Consider the following 18,961-nt stretch of genomic DNA (forward strand, 5'->3'; position numbering starts at 1 on the left):
TATAAATCTCGAATTAATATGACAATTTATTTATAATTTTCGGATTAGAAAACTGCAATAACATCGTCGCAGCTTTCTTGGATTCTTATTATCTCGATTTGAAATTTGCAGGGAAAATACACGACCAAGAGCGACGTATGGGCTTTCGCAGTGACTCTTTGGGAGATCTTGAACCTTGGTAGGCGTGTCCCTTATGAACACCTGTCCGACGAGGAGGTGGTGCAGAGCCTGCAGCAACTCCATCATGCCACTGAATGCAGCAATGACAATCCTGAAGACAGTTGCAAGGAAGATTCTGGGAATGGCTTCGACTATCTACCACGGCCCACTGCCTCGTCCAAGGACATCTACGATTTGATGCTCGAGTGCTGGCGACGAGAGGAGAACGAGAGACCGACCTTCCGTGAAATATCGCTCTTTCTGCAACGGAAAAATCTTGGATACGCTCCAACATCCTGATATTGAGCCCCCAACTTGAACGAGTACGACGTTCTTAATAGTCATCCCGCAAATCGGGAACTAGTTCAGTTCTGCTATGGATCGGCGATTGTGTAATGACGGACAACTGCGAGGATGAGTGAATAAATGAAAGAGGAAGGATGATGAGAGCGTGGCCGGGGAGCTGATATGTAACATCGAAGTGAGTACAACGATGGAATTGTATTGCCTGTCAACGAAACGGGGCTGGGATTTGGACTTGACGGGTATCGATCGTCCTGCAATTTCGTCTCGATATACCTTCTGGACAACGAGTAGTAGCGGGCAAGAAATAAACGTTAGTATAGGTAGAAGAGTAAGAGCGCGAGTCGAGTCTTGGAACTCTTTCAATGCCGGGATACGAATCCGAGTTGTCGCTTGAATACGACTGATCTCTGAAATTTTTAGTAGCGAAAGTGTCCGCGCGTGAAGAAGTATCTTATCGATTTGTGGCACGTCGCGAAAGTACGGCGTCGGATCTCAGCGTGTATTCACGACGCCGGATCACAACGTGCGAAAACATCGTGCGACAATCTGTACCCGAAATAAGCGTAGAAATGTCGAATAATAAAAAAGAGAGACAAAGACGGACGTGAATCTGTGAGTACGACAATCGGAAACTTGCCCGTCGTAGGTAGCTCCGCTCCGCGGAAACAAATTTCGTACGCCGTTGGGGAAGGTAAATTGTAAGATCGCGAAACTGAGGAAGGTCCTCTCGTAGTCGTCGGGAGATTAGGAGCAATATCGTATAATTGTAATGCAGCTGTGAACATTCCTACACGAATGGACATCTGTGGCGATTGCGCAGATTGTTATTTTAGGGTTCCTTCGGAATTATATCATTTCGATAAAGGATTTCATGAAAAATCTGAATCACATCGACGGCAATATAGCAGCTACGATTTTAGATGCTACGGCAACTGTTCGCGTTAATCGTAAAACATTATAACTGGGTGTATCCGTGAACGTGTGGGTGAACGTATTTCTCCCTCCTTCCATCACTCTCTCTTTTGCTCTCTTTCAACGTATACTGATATTGTGGATCTATTTGTGAAACGAATCTACGTGTGATTTGCATCGCGGCGGAATTCTTTATCGTCATGAGACATATCGCGAAATGATTATCATATACTACGTACTAATATGTAGCAACGTTACGTCTGATCACGTGGGGAAATTAGCCATCCTTTAAACGCTAGTTTTGTTTACACCTAAATATAAATCCGTGCGACATACCGGAGCATTAAATAGCTTGAAATAGCGGTCGAACGACTGCGAAGATTTCTCGATATTAAATATTTATTCGGACGGTGTCATTATTACAATCACAAGTTAACAGTTTGTATGTGGATGTGGAACTCGTTAATATCGTAACTAGACGAATATATCATAAGCCATAAGCGCAAATAAACGGAGGGTAATGTTTTATCTGTACTGCGTCGAAAGAAACAGTAATAGATTACCTATCATGACTATGACACATCATAATTGTAACTTAATATGATAGGCGGGATCAATGAAATTAGAATATTGTACATATAGACGTATCGTAGTAAGGAACGTTATTACTGCATTTTTCGGAAATGGTGGCTAAAGTTAGGCGGACGAGAAAATCGAATTGTCTCTGAAATGGCAATTGCTTGCAATTTTGTATTAATGTGAAATTGTTTAGCTTCCGATAAAATGTTCGTATCTGAGGTAATCGGAGGTGGACGAAAAGGTTCAACATATCTGGAATGTTTTTTCTTATAAAGTGAAGAGGAAGACGCGAATGACAGAGGAGGACTAGTCGTAATCACTCTTAAATACTTCGAAGTTAAGAATTGCTCGCGTACTCGAGTTTAAGTTCCACGTATTTATGTAATATCAGATGAATCGTATCGTAACTTGAGCGATATTTAGCGGATAGGCGATGTTACCGTTATATCATTAAAATACTATTTATATAAATTAACGTAACGTACCGCGTAAGGAGTAGATGATACGGAAGTATAGCCATGCGTAGTTAAAATACACGCGTTGAATTTAAACGTAACTGGAATTGCTTCTATGTCACTGAAAAACGTGTAAGGCGAAGAGGTAAAGAGAAAATTTGTTGTGGTCAATGCGAGTTCGCATGCACGAACGTTACGGGGTAATAAAGATATAGGCAATACCAATTTTTCATCTTGCCGGAAGTAGATAGCGATAGTCGATCGACTACACGTTAATTAAGCGTAATTAAGTGCGTCATTTACATTTGCACATAAGTATCAGATCGACAGACATATAATTTCGTGCCGTCGCGAAACTTTGGCCAATCGATTTTTCGCACTGGTTGTGACTGAGTTGAAACAATAATACCTATTATCGATACATTTTTAGTCCAACGCAGACTGCCATTACTTTTAGACGAGAATAGAGAACGAATTGTAGTTGCGTTTAGATTCGCCAATATAAGCATAACGCTGCCTTTGGCTATATTGTTGCCCCTTACTGCTAACGAGTAACTTACTTGTCTACTCATGTGATAATTTAATATATTTCTACGTACCTATTTGTACCTATCAATTCGAAAATCTCCATAGCGAAAGGATTATTCCAGTATACCTTCTTTCGTAAATTACATCACAATTCAGATATAAAATATTTAAGTTCTCATAATAGAAACTTGACACAAGGTATAACAACTGTTGAGGAACACGATGGATGCCTCATTAGAATTTAACTGCTTCACATCGAAGATGCAGCTGCTCTAGCTACGAAATCCATGTTGTTAAATTGCACGTTAACGAAATGAGATAGTAATGTGAAGTAGAATGCATATGGAACATACTTAATCCTTTCTCTATGTAAATATTCGCTATTATAATCTAGATCTTCTACCTAGCGTGCCCTTTTTCCAGTGATGGTTAATTATATCCTTTACGGACGTAATTCGAGCTCTGCCAATGGCATCACCGAGAACTGTAACTGTCCAGAGTCACAATATATGAGACAAGTAATAATCATATATTTTGTTTGGCTATTGTGAAATACGAAAAAATACGCTAGATCAGTGTGAAGTATCATGTTTAAAAGCATTAAGTATTCATACAAATGTTGTTGATTTCTTTAATACATATTTTTAGACATGTATAATCGACAATCACGCTTGCCTCGGAATTTAGGAAATATACTTAACACCAATCGCAACTTTGCAATTAACTAAATTGGCATTTTATAATCACTTCAGATGCATGATCACGATCTTCGTAAAACAAACTTGATTCTAACCGGAAACAAGTTGGAAATAATTTGTGCAAACTATTAATTATATATTTTCAGATTACATTCAAATGTTACAACTCCAATAATAGTGATGTTTTGTTAAATACTAATATATTTTCCCTATCAAATGATCATTCAAATCATAAATGCTTAATATCATGCACACGTATGCTGTATACGATTATTGTATTTAATTTAGAAATTATTTACAAGGATAATAAAATGAGGAAAATGTTATTATCGAAATTGGAGAAATAGTCATTATTCAATAATAATTGTATGGCTAATGAACTGAAAGCTACGAATAAACAAGTTAAAGAAATATAATCTTAGATTACACATTTTAGTCAGAACATAGATTATACATTTAAATCAGAAAATTCAATTTTATTTTTTCAAAAAACGATACTACATGGAAAAATGTCGATTGATAATATAAGAGCAAATGTCGAGCATTAATTGCGTTGTACACAAAGTGGTATCGTCACAAATAAAAGTCACGGTAACGAAACAGATGTACAATTGTTGTGTGAATATTTATTTTATTGTAAGCACATGCGGAATATGATTTCGATATATCTGATTGTTGACCTCTATGGTGGAATTGCGAGGAGTCTACAGATAATTGTGAGAAAACTGGGGAGAGCTCATCTAGTTGTATTTTCTATCTAGATAGGGGCAACACACGATTACGGTCATATCACACGGTTATCACACTCGGCTACGGTTTGCATTATAGTTTTGGATACTTTCTTTCTCAAAATTATCCGCGAAACTTTCGCGGAATTGAATCAAAGGAATTTTATTCAATTTCTAGCAAAAGAGCTACAATGAAACTGATCATCGGCCACAGTGAGTTGCCCATATCTGTTCTACGCTATCGAACCTTGATCGTTATAGTCATAAAATTATTTTGTACTAAGAACTGTTTATAATTTTGTATCTAATCTCTGTAAATATCAAGCAGATTGTCTATGAGTAATAAAGCTTAAACAAACTCGATTTAAGTAGACTATATATGAACAAAAAACAATATATATATATAAATATAAGTATTTATAACATACCTCTATATTTTAAATATAGTCGTAAGGCAGCGATCGCAATGATCGGGATGTAAGTAAATTTCGCATAAGCGTGAATCGATAACGTAACAATGTACAACGATCTAGGAATTATTTGTATTATATAATATACAAAGATGACAATTAAGGGACAAATCATAAAAGTATATATGTTACTTATTAGTATATATATATATAGCCGTGTATATATATATAATGCATCTAAAATCTGATTAGTCATGTACGGCACTTTATAACAATTAAAGTGTATCCCTGATGAAAAAAACGTCAAGTGCAACGTGTACTGTTCTTTGATTATTCTTGCTTCGATAGAAATAACGAAAAATGCGTCAACGCATCTATAACGATCAGCTTAACTGTCGAGTAACAAATTGAACTCTCCAAGCAACTTTAAACTTATTTTAAATCACGCATTCAATCAGCTTGATTAATCGCTGCATACGCAGTATGAGCAGATTCTGCCGAAGAAGTCGTAAATTTTTGTACATTGTAGACCCAAACACATCATTTATATAAATTGCACCCCTGTATCTTATTAAAAAAAAAAACAACATGCAACTTGTAAGTGCAATTATTTATTATCCATGAAGCGTAACGGTAAACTCTATTTGTACTAGACGATCGTAGAAAGTTAGATTTTTTGTTTTATGAGAATCCTACCATCTCTCATAAACCCTCCCTGTATTATTTACAATATTATTGTCAATTTATTTAATTATCAGTAAGCGTGATCATAAAATTTCCTACATCTAATAATGAAATTTTTATTAGCAGAAATACCTTTTTTTCGCATATTTCTTCTAATCATCTACAAACTTTATCTATTATCTTTTCCTTTAGAAGCAATATTTATCACAATATGAACTTTTAAGGTACGCAACTCACGCATAAGACTGGTGGATCTTTAAAAATATCCAATCAATGGTTGTACGCTACGCTTATTAATATTTACAATGAATTTAAAAATCTAAATTATTGTTTACTAAATACTTTTAGCATATTTTCTATAAGAGAACAAGTTATACCATCTCGAACTAATACGGCATGAACTCCAAGTTTACTAATGTCAAAGATATTTCTAGCCTCATCGTCGAAGAAAAGCATGTCTTTGTAGTCAACTTGAGATTCCTTCTGAATGCTGAGGAAACAAAAACCAGAAAACGTGTTACGCAGTGATCAATATATGGTTTGAAATTGTACGATGACATGATAAACTTTGTACGAGACTTACTTAGCAAAATGTGCGACCTTTTTAGCAGGAAATATTTCAATATACTTGAAGTATTTCTTCCAGCCAAATAATTCTAATAATTGATTAGCACCCTTTATTTCTGACGTACGTGATGCTACACCGAGCTCGTATCCTTCTTCAGATAATTGTTTCAATACACTGGGTACATCAGTATAATATCGTACGACGTAACCATGCGCATCTACCACCTCATTCCGTGCTCTAAAATATTATCTAATTTAAGTTTAAGGGATTATTAAAGTATTGCGTTTTAGTTTTACTTAATTTCTACTTGTACTGGAGTGCATACCCTTTGCGAAAAGGAGGATCTACATGAGTGTCAACCCAAAATGGCCATAAAGTATAATCTGAAATTTTATATTTTTATTTATTTATTTAGATATTATTGAAAATTTTCTCATAATAAAGAGAGAAAACAATAATCGAACTTGTCAAGCACTGACAAGTGCATGACAGTCACAAGTGTCACAACATTGGCTATACCTAAGTCAAAAATAATGATTTTTGGCTTATTTTCCATTTTCGATCATTAGTTGAAATACAATTTAATCCACAGAATGACTCAAAAACGATTATTATTATATATAATATGACATATAATTAACTTTTTTAGATGAGTGAAAATGTAAACAATTGTCAGGTTAACTGAACTATAACCCTATCCGCATATCCATACCACACTAGTTTTTAGTCCCTAAAACTTTTAGGGACTCTAGCTACTCTTTCAACCGCCAGTCCCTCTAGCGGACAATTATGAAGTACCTCCCTAAAATCACAGCCAAGGTAGGTCCGTCACTCACCTTACTTTTCTTCCACCGTGGTCTAATCTAACATGACCAAACCTAATCTGAGATGACATGAGAGAAAAGAGAACGCACTTAGCGGTAACGAGTGAAGTAGTAGGCAAAAATTGGTGTCGAGTATATTTTCCAACAAAATTACACGATGCAACGAGAGGAGAAACAGATGGATTCGGCCTTGGAGGCCATCATAATGCGAGTGAATGACTTAAAAACCGCGATCGCCGCGATGATATTCAAAGTGGAGCATGAATACGAGAATTTGAATTGGCCGAATTTCCTCGACAATTTTGCACTTATTTCAGGTCATGTACGTATCCAGTATTCGAGTAATCAATGGATAACGAATCGTAGAATAGTTTCTTGCATGTATATTTAATCACGTTATATCGCTTCAATTTATGCTCGTTACTGTATCACTCATGCAGCTGACGAGCCTCTCCAAGATTCTTGCGTATGAAAAAATACCAAATCTCAAGCATCAAACGGTTCTGCCACTGCGCTTGAGCCCAGAGAAGGATGAGGACTTGCTGCGATTGACCGAGGGTAGAATTCCCACATTTGCACACGATTTGGTTCCCGATTACTTGAGGACAAAACTGGAGCCCCAAGCTGAACAGAAAATGATGCAGCTGGAAGCCAAAGCCGCAAATGTTAACAACGATGTTTCACAGGTAAGACATGATTTTTTAATACTTTGCATTTATAATCCTCTTTTAATTCACCACTTTGAATTATTTCATAAAACAATGGAAAATCTTCCTCGGCGATATTTATCAGTATTATCAGAATAATCATTATAATTATAGTACAATTCAAACTTATAATCTCTGATCCGATGATAATTAAGTATGTATATAGTATCTATCGAGATAGATACATTGACGTTAACTGAAGATGTTTTATTTTTCTGTTAACGCGCTAACAACAACTAGGAGTTCAATGTAAGCTACCAATCAGAAAGCTTCAGCTTTGCCAGTTCCATTCGCTTTGGGCTTAGATTAATATTGTGTTGCAAGCCTATTCGTAGCTGCATAAATAACCATAGATGTTTGGTGTCTGAGATTCTGTTTGCTACGCAGTCAGAGATTGGTCCATTTAGCGAGTGGAACGTTAGGATTCCTCTACTTACTAAGTTCTCCTTGCGCCTCTGCTGGGTTTCAGAAACAAATGACACAGTATTCGAAGGTGGTGAACCATGTGTGGGACGTAGCAAATAAAGCACGCGAGGAATGGGAAAGTGAGGCAGGATCCAGAGCGACACAGGCACAAACCAGCAGCACCGCGGACACTCACGCCCTTGTAGCCGCTGTGGGAATGGGCAAAGGTTTGAAAGTAAGTTTCTGATCGAAGGAAAAGCTTGAATCTTTTTAGGAAAGGTTTTAAAAAACCCGCTGTTTGACATTATCAACGTATCCGATCAATGTACGTAACATATGTCTATTTTGTACGTCATTTTATATTTACAGTCTGATTCTATACAAATGGTGCAAACTGGCGTAAATCCAGTAGCTAGTAGCATGATGGTGGGCAGACCTGGCAATCAGCAGCAAACACCGGGACAAGGACCGATGGGTAATCCACCAAGTGAGTATTTTTTATTTATTATTCTCGTGTTCTTTGTTTTCTAATTTTGTATGATTGCAATAATTTTTCTGATATCTTTCAGTGGGCCAGATGAACAAGGCGCCAAGTGCAATAAAAACGAATATCAAAGCGGCATCGCAAATTCATCCTTACAGATAAGAATCATAGAAAAATGGTATGGTTCCTATGACTAATAATTGAAACGTTAGCATGTTCCTAACTCTTTAAATTGCATTTTCCAAATATAGATTTTATTATTATTCTCAAATTTGACGATTCAATTAATTCGTTTTACGTATCGAAATATATTATTAAGTTTCATCGTTTATGAGACACGATCGCGTACGAACGAGGAGATACACACTTGTTCATCACAGGCACGATAACAGCTTTCAAACCTTGTTGCCGTAGCCAGCATAATCGATCTTGCAAGATCAATGATTCCGCTGGCAGCTGTAGCATCATTTGCAGTCCAGTATAAACTTCCACGACTTTTAATTTTTTACTATGTTCTTCCCATAATCGCGTTATACTCGCCTCCAATTCATCACGCGCGAACGTGGTAGCTTTATAAAAGGAAATCAGATGTTACTTAACTTTGTAAATAGGTATCGATTGTATTATCAGTTACCTGTTAACTTTTCATCGGTATCTCGCACTAAATCGTATCTTGCTAATGAGTCCTTAAAGTAAGTCTGGAAATTCGAACACTGTGACTTTCTCGTGCCTTTCCGAACCTTTTTCTTGAGAAGAAGATTATCTAAAACACATCTCCCGCAATTAGCTAATCCGCAAAATACGTACAATGTAACGCGTAATGCCTGGATACCTACTTTGTTTCGAGTACAATTCGAGCACGGCTCTGGCGAGAACGTGAAAGGAATGTTCGACATGTTTCTCCTCGGTCATGTCGCGCCATTTCTCCGCCGATTCCTGACACGCTAGTCGGAAAAAGGGCGCTCTTAGAAACTGCCCCGTGTCAAAATCGTGCAACGCGATCACTTCTCGCAGACAATCGGACGTAGGGAAATTGTGAAAGTATTGCTTTTCTTGTAACGGTATCCGTACACTCTTCGAGACTGACAGTTTATGATAACAGCAGGAAATCAGAATGAAAAGTTTAACGGATTTTATTTTGCAGAAAATCCTTGACGCGCTTATGCTGAGATCTCCGCAGGCGTGCAGACCGATTAAACACGTTTCGGTAGCGTCAGGAAACTCTCGCCGCAAAATGGATTCTATGGTATCGGTGGAATCGCATGTCACTTTGCAATGGATGTATTTCACTCTAGTCAACGACTCGGGATACAATTTCTGTTGCCTAGCGCACGCTTTGTTTACGTTCTCTTCGTTTTCCTCCAAACCCACCACGCGGTAGTCGTATAAGTGATGCAACATTTGGCATACGTATCCCTGAAAAAAGTATTTTATATCGCAAATATCTGTAACGCATAAGTAAATTGGCAGATTACATGTTGCGTTCTTGAATTTTTCTTACCAATCCTGCACCTAAATCAATAATTGTTTGTATATTATGCGGTGTACATTGTTCGTGCACTAAATTGGCTAAATGCATTATCTCGTGTTGTTTCTTTTGGCTGAGTCCTGTTCTAAAATTTTTTGGCAATTCCACAGAAGATAGTACAGGAACGAGTGGTAGTCTATTGATCTCTTTACATCTGCTAAGATACGCTTTCAATGAATCAGGCCATTCAGCCTGAAATAAGAAAATAAGTTGATAACTCATTTTGATAGCCTCGATAATTTATTGTATATGCAGTTCCCGATTTTTGGCTAACTTTTATTGTCTTTCCCATCGCAAAGTTATTGAGTTCTTCATTTTTTAAGATCTCTAGCTGCTCTGTCCATCCTTTGGGAATTGCATCTAAAGATCTTCTCGTTAAAATTTCAGTAACTGGTACGTTATGCAGCCACTGCATTTCATGGAACAAGCATAGTGCTTCGAAAAAATATTTCTTTTCAGCATCAATATCCATATGAACCATCTAATTAAAGAAGAAAGAGAAATCATTACGCTTTTTGCTATATACGTATATACGTCAATGCTTAATTTAAGCTGGAATGGAAATTTAAACTTAATTAGGGATTAAGTAAATACAATATGATCTCTTATCCCATTTTTATGGAATATATTTAATATACAAAATAGCATAAATTATGTCATATCCGTTTAACGAGCGCTATGTACTAGTGATGTCAATATTTAAATTTTTAATTTAATACATGTAAAATAAAATTCATGTGACATGTTACAGAATACGTCTAGTGATCACATAACAATGACAACATAATATAGAATGAAACACTTCATTACGAAAGTAATAAAAATTCTTTGACTATTCATCCATTCATTCGGTGGCTCGTGCTTGGTCGGCCTCTTCCTGGTTCAACACCGTCCAATTTTCTGCGTGTCTGTTCTTGATATCGACATTTGTAGGTCCGATCAACGAACGACCAATCCTGGCACCTTCTCCACCAGGTTTCAGATACTTCCCAGCTACGTGCAGAAGCTGCTCCTTTGTCACAGCTTTCAGTTGCTGCCTTTGCCTTTGCAGATCATCGTCCGTGATGCCGTGTGTGAAATTGGTCATGCCCCGATTGCTCGGCGGCACGGGAGCGTCAATTTGCTGAAAGATTCCTAGCTTCGCTTCGTCTACGTCGCTCTGAGGCAACGGATACCCAATTAGAAAATCGTACGTCCTGTCGAACAAATCGAAGGTACGAGTGGAGTTTGGGTCTCTGTAAGAGTAAAAGGAGAAGATCCCTTCCGTCGTCAACTTTGCGCCTCCGCCATAAGCGCCGCCTTTCTCTCGGATTTCCGGATGCAGATATATCGAACTGATCAATTTAGAGAGCACACGTAGCGGCGCATAATCTGGATGTGTGTAAGGAACTGTCAGAATAGCTTTCGAGCAATAATTCACCGTATACGGCAGCACGTGATGATTGCCACTTTCCATCGTGTCAGTGCTCTGATCACTGCTGACGATATATGGATCTTTCGACTGGCCCTTCAATGACTCATAAAACGCACGGATACCATCGAGAACATCGTCCTTGCGCTCCGCAGACAAATTGATGGCCGATCGCAAGTGTTCCTTGCTCAGGACTTGATCGGCTATTTCCTGCATATTGTGCATCAAGGGAGTCAGATCCCGTATCTGCGCGATTCTCTTCATCCTCGTGACGTACTGCAATCCCGAGAGGCCCTCCTTTACCCGAGCTACCGGGGAGATCAGACTAGCGGCGCTGCTCATCGCATACATGTGGCCAGCGTGTGAAATGCCGTTGATCAGATCGGCTGCCTTCATCTTTACGAGCGTCTCGAATCTCTGGAGATCCGTCAGCTTGACGTTGTTGAACAGTTCTGTCCACAGTTTCCACATATCGTCCGAATTGCGATCTAAGCAGTACGACTCCACGAGGATTCCCTCCTCGTATGACAATTCACTCTTCTTGTGCTCGGCGATGTGATTCATGAAGCTTAGTCCGCCGGTTTTCAACTGCATCATCTGATCGAAGCTCCTGTAATCGTAGTTCCGCGTGCCCATCTTCGCGACTACGTAATTGAATAGTGGTATTAGCTGCTTCAATTCGCTCGACAATGCCTGCGTGTTGAGTATGCCGCGGTAATAAGAAATCCCGTTCGTCGGTTGCACGGATAGTTGAAGCGGTACTCCGGATACCTCGACAGTGGACGTCGCGTATCTGTCCACGTCGGCCTTCAGATCTTCTATCTTCAATGTGGGTAGGACTCCTACGTCCTCCTTCTTCTGCTGCTCGGCGAGCAAGATTTTTCCATTGACATATATCTGCTCCCTCTCTTCCTTGGAAAGTCCCTCCAATTTCTCGTTCAACAACTTCTGCTCGGCAAGCGCTTTATTTTGCTCGTATCCTTCGTCGGGCGACATCGTTAACGTCAACTTGTGATTATTGTCTCCGAGATAAGTCTTGATCAAGCTCTGCAGGTACTTGGGGTCTTCCCTCATTCGCGACGTGAGCTTCTTGACTGCGTCGTTGATGCGCAGCGCCTGTATTAAATCACCGTTGTGATTCCACAACGACGTCAAATTGAAAAGAATATTCAGCCCGAAGTTTGACGTTTGGTGCTTCACCTGAAGCTCAATACCATGCAAGACAGCCTCGACGTGATCCTTCTCGAATCCTTCCTCGATAACGTTCTCCACGGTGCTATCAAAAATGTTCTCAACCCTCTCGAAGTCTTCAGGCTTCACACCCTGCAGGCTTACGACAAACATAGTATCTCTGCACTGCGAATCGAAGCCCGTGACTGGTCCAAAACCAGTACTTATGTTCGATTCGACCAGAGACTTGTAGAATGCCGAGTTCGGGCCTTTTAGCAAAAGCTGCGACAGCACGTACATCTCGAAAGTCGTCTGTATGTCAGTTATGTCGTTGCACAGGTACGCGATGGCGATGGTGCCGTGTCTGCTAGGATCTGCCAGTAGCGGATCGGGTCTACACGTAACGTGTTCCTTTTTCGCTTCATTCCACCGCGTCTCTGGCGGTACTCTCGACATAGAGGCGTCTATCCTGTCCGACAGGAAAAGGTATCGGTCGTTCACGAATTTCAAGTGGTCCTCCAGCGGGAAATTCCCGTACGAGTAGAAGCGTGAGTTGGAGGGATGATAGTACTTGCCGTGGAAGTTGAGAAGATCAACGTATTGCAGGCTAGGTATGACAAGGGGATCGCCACCGGAAATCACCGAGTACGTGTGGCTTGGTAGGATCGAATTCAACAGATGTTCCGCCAGAATGGCCTGATTATCATTGAAGACACCCTTCATCTCATTGAAGACCACGCCTTTGAATATAACGGGGGAGTTCTTATCGTTTACGTCCGTATGCTCGAGCCTCCATCCCTCTTGCCGAAAGTCCAGCTCTCGCAGATTTGGCTTGAAGACGGAATCTAGATAGACCGACTGCAGATTGCGATAATCCTTCAGGTTCTGTGTCGAGAACGGATATATGGTGTAATCCGGGCCGGTCATGGCATTCATGAACGTAGCCAGGGATCGCCTCAGCATCTTGAAGAACGGATCTCGACAGGGGTATCGTTCGCTGCCGCACAGAGTGGTATGCTCCAATATATGAGGTAGACCCGTAGAGTCCATAGGAGTCGTGCGAAATCCGATGGAGAACACGTTGTTGCTGTCATCCCTGGCCAAATGCAAATACTGCGCGCCCGTAGACATGTGAGTTAGCCTCACCGCAGTAAGGAATAGATCGTCTATCCTTGCGACCTCGTCTACCTCAAAGCCATGAAGAATTTGGCCTTTCTTGAATCTACCCAGTTCATTTTGCACCAGATTTCCTCTTGGATGTAGTCCGCTTGATCTGGTACTCGACGATGAATGGAATGTGTGATGTGTGATGTGTTGTTGTTGCACATATGTGCGCATCAAAGTCGAGTTTCTTGATAAATTTAGCAACCGCAACATCTTGAAGCAGCGTTGCGCTTCAAACCAGCAAGAAGCCGAAATGACACCTGGAAATGAAGCAACATGTGTTAATTTTATGAAACTCGAGATTATTAATTTTATATGCTGAAATATTGTGTGCTAAAATTTTATATGCTAAAAATGATATGAGAGTAACTAGGTATGTCTTAAACGAATCTCTTGTGTATAACAATACTTACCAGTTTATCTTGAATAATTGGATACGAATTACATACAAAGCTCGAGTACAATGAACACTTATCACTGACAGACATTCCACGTTGCAATACAATATTAATTCAAATGTTAATTCAAACCAAACAGGAAAAGAAGCTAAGAGAGAGTATATCTCAAAGGAAAGCGTCAATTAATGGATAATTGATTAGGAATGCCAGTTAGTGAAATGAACGATTCCTAATGATTTAATATTCGTGATAATAAGCAAGTACCGGTATTATCGGAACGGCAAAGTCTAACCAACAAATCGGAGTGAACGTAAGTAACCTTACCTACTGTCCTGACAGTTTACTGTTACAACAATAACGATCAACTCGCAATATTCTCTTATCAATCGCACAACTGTTTATCAAATATCTTTCGCGTTGATAGGTTTTCTAACAAATAGTTGAATTGCACTTTCATCACTCGACAGTGGCGTGTTTAAAGGTTAAATTGAACGAACGATTCTCGATAGATCGATACATCGAACTGTACGATACGTTCAAAATTATGCGCGTGATGTAACATCGTGCGCGTCTGACATAATACGCATGCGAGAACAGTTGTATTGGATCAGCAAATTTTAATTCTTAGCGTACAATGTGAAAAATGGCACCTCATCCGTACAAACATGGGTTTTTGAGAGTCTGACAATTTTTTTAACTATTTAAAGTGTACAAAAAATCTGAATTCATGCACGAACTTTAGACGATTGCGGTCAGCTTTAAACGTTTCTCATTTAAAAACTATTGTAGTTTCAATATTATATATGTATTAATTAATTTATTATTTTTAACTACATATATATATATATATATATATAAATATGTATATTTCACTTTTACAAAACAATCATATTTTTATAAGTTTTGTTTTTAATGTAATTTGTACAGAACTATTTAAGTATAACTATACAAATATAAAATGTATAAAACGAATCTCACTCGTTACGCTCATTGTACTTAGTTAGTTCACTTATTTTGTAGCTGTTAGAAAGATTACAGGCACGGATATTACTCTTAATGGATATTAAGCTTAACCACGTGATTTGTGCAAACAATTCTAAAGGCGAAAATTCACAGTAGTAACGTAAAGAGAAATAGCTAACATAAGGATACTCTATGTGAAATTCGGCTTTAGAATCGTGATAGACATCTATGGCATATTATTTGCCAAGGCCAGAATTAAATCTCAATGAACGTTATAAAGCTAGAAAGTGCTTTTTTAACAATATATATCTACAGAAAAATAAATAGAAAAATTACTAGAATTAGAATTAGTTCTAATTCTAGTAATTAATATATAATAAATATAATATATAATTAATATATAATATATAATTAATTAGTAATAAAACAAATTATTTGTCATGATACGCTTATATAAAATATTGCTTTATAATCTTTGGTATTCTGAGGTAACTGGCAGGAAGAATGGACGTTCCATCTCCTTCCTGACGCATTTCTTGGAGACATTGCGTGTTCGCATGAAGATATCACGCGCATGTGAAAATCCTGAGGAAACTATGAAGCAAGTAAAAGCAGCGCAGTAAAAATTAAATTAATCGTCCGTCAACTCCGCTGCGTTTTGCTTCAGAATTTTTAGTATACTGGCATAATTATCCGAAAAGACGACAGATAGTTTAGCCAACACTTGCTGCAACACGTTCACGTTCTGCAGATTGCGCGCGTTAATGTTCACCCCGTGCCTCACCAACAAAGCGACGAGCTTCACGTTGCCAGTCTCTATTGCAACGTGCAACGGTGTGTCGCCGTTGCAGTCCTTCGCGTTCACGTCGCAGGTCGCGCAGTTCAACAGCAGCTTCGCGGCGTCGATGTGCTCGTTCAGGCACGCCAGGTGCAGCGGTGTACGAATCTCCGATTTGGTCGTTACGTTTACATTCGCGGCGGCGTCCAGCAGTAACTGCACCATCCTCGTGCGCCCGGTCGCGCTTGCTACGTGCAATGCCGTCTCACCGAGGCTGTTGCACGCGTTGATCGCGATCGCGCGTCGTCTCCGCTTGCGTTCCAGCTTGCGCTCGGCGGCCGTCGAGCAATGCTCACAGTCACACAGCGGATGATGACACGGGCACGGGCGAACGTCTGACGATGGATGCTCGCGATATCCTTCTAGTCCCAGATAGTAACACGCCAGACAGATGTCACCTTCGGTTATAGCAGCGAGCAACCTGTCCACCACGTGTTGCTGCACCGCGTTATCGTAATTCTTGGAGCGCTCGGCGAACTTCAGTAGGTCCTTGTTCTTCAACGACGTTGCAGCCCATTCCGGTGGTTGTTGAAGAGGCAACTGACAAGGTTGCTGAAGAGTATGCGAAAGCGGGATACTGTTGCTGTCGATATCGCCCGTCCCTGCGTGGCACTTGAGCATGCCGGCGATTCTTTTGTTGTAGGTGATGGCAAGCGGCGTCTGACCCTTTTTGTTGGTCGGCTCGCATTTCGCGCCACATTCCAAGAGAATACGAACAATCGCGTGATAGCCCCACTTGGCCGCCAGGTGTAACGGTGTATCGCCGTTATCGTTCGCCGTGTTCGGGTCTATTGGCACGTTCATGTGTTCCGAGAAGTACAGCATTGCCTTCACACAACTCTCATGACCGCGGTCCACGGCCAGGTGTAGAGGCGTATTTCCCCGGGAGTCCGCCACCCGGGGATCCGCGTTCTCGTGCAGCAACAGCAACAGAATATTTTGGTGATTCTTCATGCAGGCGTAATGTAGAGCCGTCAGGCCGTCCGAATCGGCGGCGTTTATATCTGTGCGATCCAGAAAAAAATCCACGATCATTATCTGATCGTACAGCACCGCGACGTGCAACGCCGTCAGATTGGTGTTGTCACCCGTGTCGTCTTTCAGACACGCGTTTAGATCCTGATGCTTCGTCCAGTTTTGCTCGCAGGAAGTGCAGGTGCACAGAGGATGGCAAAGAGCAACGTGGCTAGATGCGTCGCAGGCCAATATTTTCTCAACCTCGCACAGATTGCCGCTTTTGATGCACGCGAACAGATGACTGATCGACGAACATTCCGCTTCATTTTTCAGTTTGTTTAATTTGTCCAAATTGTCCCCATTGTGTATCACACCGGATCTAATATACTCGATGACCGCCTCCAAGGACGTTATCAGGAAGCCGGCTTCATCCGCCTCGTGATCGGAGCCCGCGGAGAGGCGGAAGTGTTTCATGAAGAACAATTGCGCCATCCAATTCGAGAGACCGGCTTTGATGACGAGAAACACAAGCACCGGCAGAAGATCGTCCGACGAGACGGACGATTTTCCGCACGACACATACTTCACGGCCCTTCGGAGGCACTCGATTTTACCCAACACGGTCATAAAATTATCCAATCGCGACAGTTCCATCCTTCCACCGTGAATGCGAGACTGTAAGTCCGACCTTATCTGGAGATGGCTCAATTGGATTCCGTCCAAGTTCCGAATGATCTTGTTCAAGCACGCATCGTTTACGGCGGTGCAAGCGGACAGCGATTTCAGCAGCACGTTCCTCAGAGCATACAGAATGTACGTTTCTAGCGATACTCGGATGTTGCAGTAATAGTGCTTACTATCTGAGGCTTTTTTTCCTAACGCTGAGTTTTCCAGCAACATTCTGAGGCAGTTTGCGTATAACTCGTGTACCAGATCACTTTGCACCTGCACCGGTTTACATTCCAGATTCTTGTTAGCCTGTAGAAACGATTTTATCTTGGCTTTGAAGTCATCACGGAGCTGCTTGTCAAGCAATTCCACAAGGAAGTGTATCGCTTCCTGGAAATTGGTGATAATGTTCACACAGCTGTCCGATATGTGTAGACTAGGCTTTAAGGGGCATTCTATGCACCTGCAGAGTGAACAGAATCATCAAGATATCCTTAATTATTGGAGATTATTGGAGACTTTTTTGATCAAGTGCATATACTTACCATACGTGATATTTATGTGAATCCATGCTGTAGAAGGTCTCCTTAAAGAGCAATTGTGCAGAGTATCGTTCAGTATCGTTGTGCTCAACAGTCAGGACCTTGTCAACAAGCAGGACCTCGCTGCCATCAAGACTATCGAATCGATGGATGGACAGGTCCTGTTTGGGGATCAGAATGTGAGCGAGAATTTCATCCTCCCTCAACTTGCGATCAACAAAGCTGCCCTTGCGAGGGACACACACGATCCAGCCTTCTTGGATGGCTCGTTGGAACGTGGTATCATACTCATTCTTCAATTCCTGCAAAAACTGATTCTCTGACAGATCTTCGTCGTACTCAGCGTTCATTATTGATGGTCGCTGCAAGTATCAGATTTTTTAAATAATTTAAATGTAAGGTGAACAATTGTTACGTGAAACAAGGAAGCAAGAATATTGTGACAGTCCGAAAATCGTCACTTTTTCAACAAGATATTTATGATTATACGCGGAACAATTTCAGACTGCATATGACAATTTTCTTTTTCCTTAATTATTTTTTAATTAATTAATTTGACCTACCGCGCTCTCAATCCGTTAATACTTTAAATTTTTTGATACCTGAAACTTCTTAGTCCATAATCTAATCTCAAATTCTTATATTATTTTTCCAATTCTTTCAAAACTTTAATATTTGCACCGATCGTTTGATACGCATATCAAATAGTGCATTTTAGAGACCTTCAAGCACAGACATCTATATTACAACTAGACTGTTAACTTCGACGCAATACATGGCTCCAAACATATGTAGAGAAATCTCGCGCATGCGCCGCATTGATGATCCGACATCACTGATTGGTTGAGTTTCAAGGAATATGTTACGCCGCGTA

The 18,961-nt window shown here is 40.2% G+C and overlaps 6 protein-coding genes across 10 annotated transcripts in view; 2 read left to right on the forward strand and 4 right to left on the reverse strand.

Moving 5' to 3' along the window:
• LOC105284816 (discoidin domain-containing receptor 2) overlaps nt 1-5,018 on the forward strand; it is a 119,031-nt gene extending 114,013 nt beyond the window's left edge. For all 3 annotated transcript variants that reach the window (XM_011348606.2, XM_011348607.2, XM_026969794.1), the window contains one exon: nt 112-5,018. In XM_011348606.2, the coding sequence (XP_011346908.1) occupies nt 112-459 (348 nt within the window). In that variant the 3' untranslated portion in view covers nt 460-5,018. The remainder of the gene's footprint in view (nt 1-111) is intronic.
• LOC105284817 (magnesium-dependent phosphatase 1) lies at nt 4,256-6,755 on the reverse strand. The gene is made up of 4 exons (XM_011348608.3): nt 6,547-6,755; nt 6,353-6,410; nt 6,043-6,264; nt 4,256-5,949 (listed from the first exon to the last, which is right to left on the reverse strand). The coding sequence occupies exons 1-4, from the start codon at nt 6,581-6,583 to the stop codon at nt 5,784-5,786; spliced, it is 483 nt and encodes a 160-aa protein (XP_011346910.1). The 5' UTR covers nt 6,584-6,755; the 3' UTR covers nt 4,256-5,783.
• A 140-nt stretch (nt 6,756-6,895) lies between these two features.
• Nucleotides 6,896-8,625, forward strand: LOC105284818 (mediator of RNA polymerase II transcription subunit 8). Of its 2 annotated transcripts, XM_011348610.3 has the most exons (6): nt 6,897-7,173; nt 7,292-7,537; nt 7,799-7,807; nt 8,028-8,198; nt 8,333-8,450; nt 8,533-8,625. In XM_011348610.3, the coding sequence occupies exons 1-6, from the start codon at nt 7,009-7,011 to the stop codon at nt 8,607-8,609; spliced, it is 786 nt and encodes a 261-aa protein (XP_011346912.1). In that variant the 5' UTR covers nt 6,897-7,008; the 3' UTR covers nt 8,610-8,625. The 2 variants fall into 2 exon arrangements, with proteins under 2 accessions (XP_011346913.1, XP_011346912.1); XM_011348611.3 differs by lacking the exon at nt 7,799-7,807 and having other exon boundaries at nt 6,896-7,173.
• A 54-nt stretch (nt 8,626-8,679) lies between these two features.
• LOC105284819 (protein RRNAD1) lies at nt 8,680-10,790 on the reverse strand. The gene is made up of 5 exons (XM_011348612.3): nt 10,250-10,790; nt 9,949-10,167; nt 9,284-9,863; nt 9,082-9,210; nt 8,680-9,016 (listed from the first exon to the last, which is right to left on the reverse strand). The coding sequence occupies exons 1-5, from the start codon at nt 10,454-10,456 to the stop codon at nt 8,769-8,771; spliced, it is 1,383 nt and encodes a 460-aa protein (XP_011346914.1). The 5' UTR covers nt 10,457-10,790; the 3' UTR covers nt 8,680-8,768.
• Nucleotides 10,581-14,898, reverse strand: LOC105287440 (presequence protease, mitochondrial). 2 transcript variants are annotated; one of them, XM_011352985.2, is made up of 2 exons: nt 14,443-14,898; nt 10,581-13,980 (listed from the first exon to the last, which is right to left on the reverse strand). In XM_011352985.2, the coding sequence occupies exon 2, from the start codon at nt 13,931-13,933 to the stop codon at nt 10,820-10,822; it is 3,114 nt and encodes a 1,037-aa protein (XP_011351287.2). In that variant the 5' UTR covers nt 13,934-13,980; nt 14,443-14,898; the 3' UTR covers nt 10,581-10,819. The 2 variants fall into 2 exon arrangements, with proteins under 2 accessions (XP_011351287.2, XP_026825594.1); XM_026969793.1 differs by lacking the exon at nt 14,443-14,898 and adding an exon at nt 14,134-14,428.
• A 98-nt stretch (nt 14,899-14,996) lies between these two features.
• LOC105284820 (ankyrin repeat domain-containing protein 27) lies at nt 14,997-18,846 on the reverse strand. Its single transcript, XM_011348613.3, has 3 exons — nt 18,651-18,846; nt 18,091-18,449; nt 14,997-18,008 (listed from the first exon to the last, which is right to left on the reverse strand). Exons 2-3 carry the CDS (start codon nt 18,435-18,437, stop codon nt 15,713-15,715), a joined length of 2,643 nt encoding a protein of 880 aa, XP_011346915.1. The 5' UTR covers nt 18,438-18,449; nt 18,651-18,846; the 3' UTR covers nt 14,997-15,712.
• Nucleotides 18,847-18,961: the final 115 nt, after the last annotated feature.

The sequence above is a fragment of the Ooceraea biroi genome, chromosome 5, assembly GCF_003672135.1.
Source record: "Ooceraea biroi isolate clonal line C1 chromosome 5, Obir_v5.4, whole genome shotgun sequence".
NCBI classification, from domain to species: Eukaryota; Metazoa; Arthropoda; class Insecta; order Hymenoptera; family Formicidae; genus Ooceraea; species Ooceraea biroi.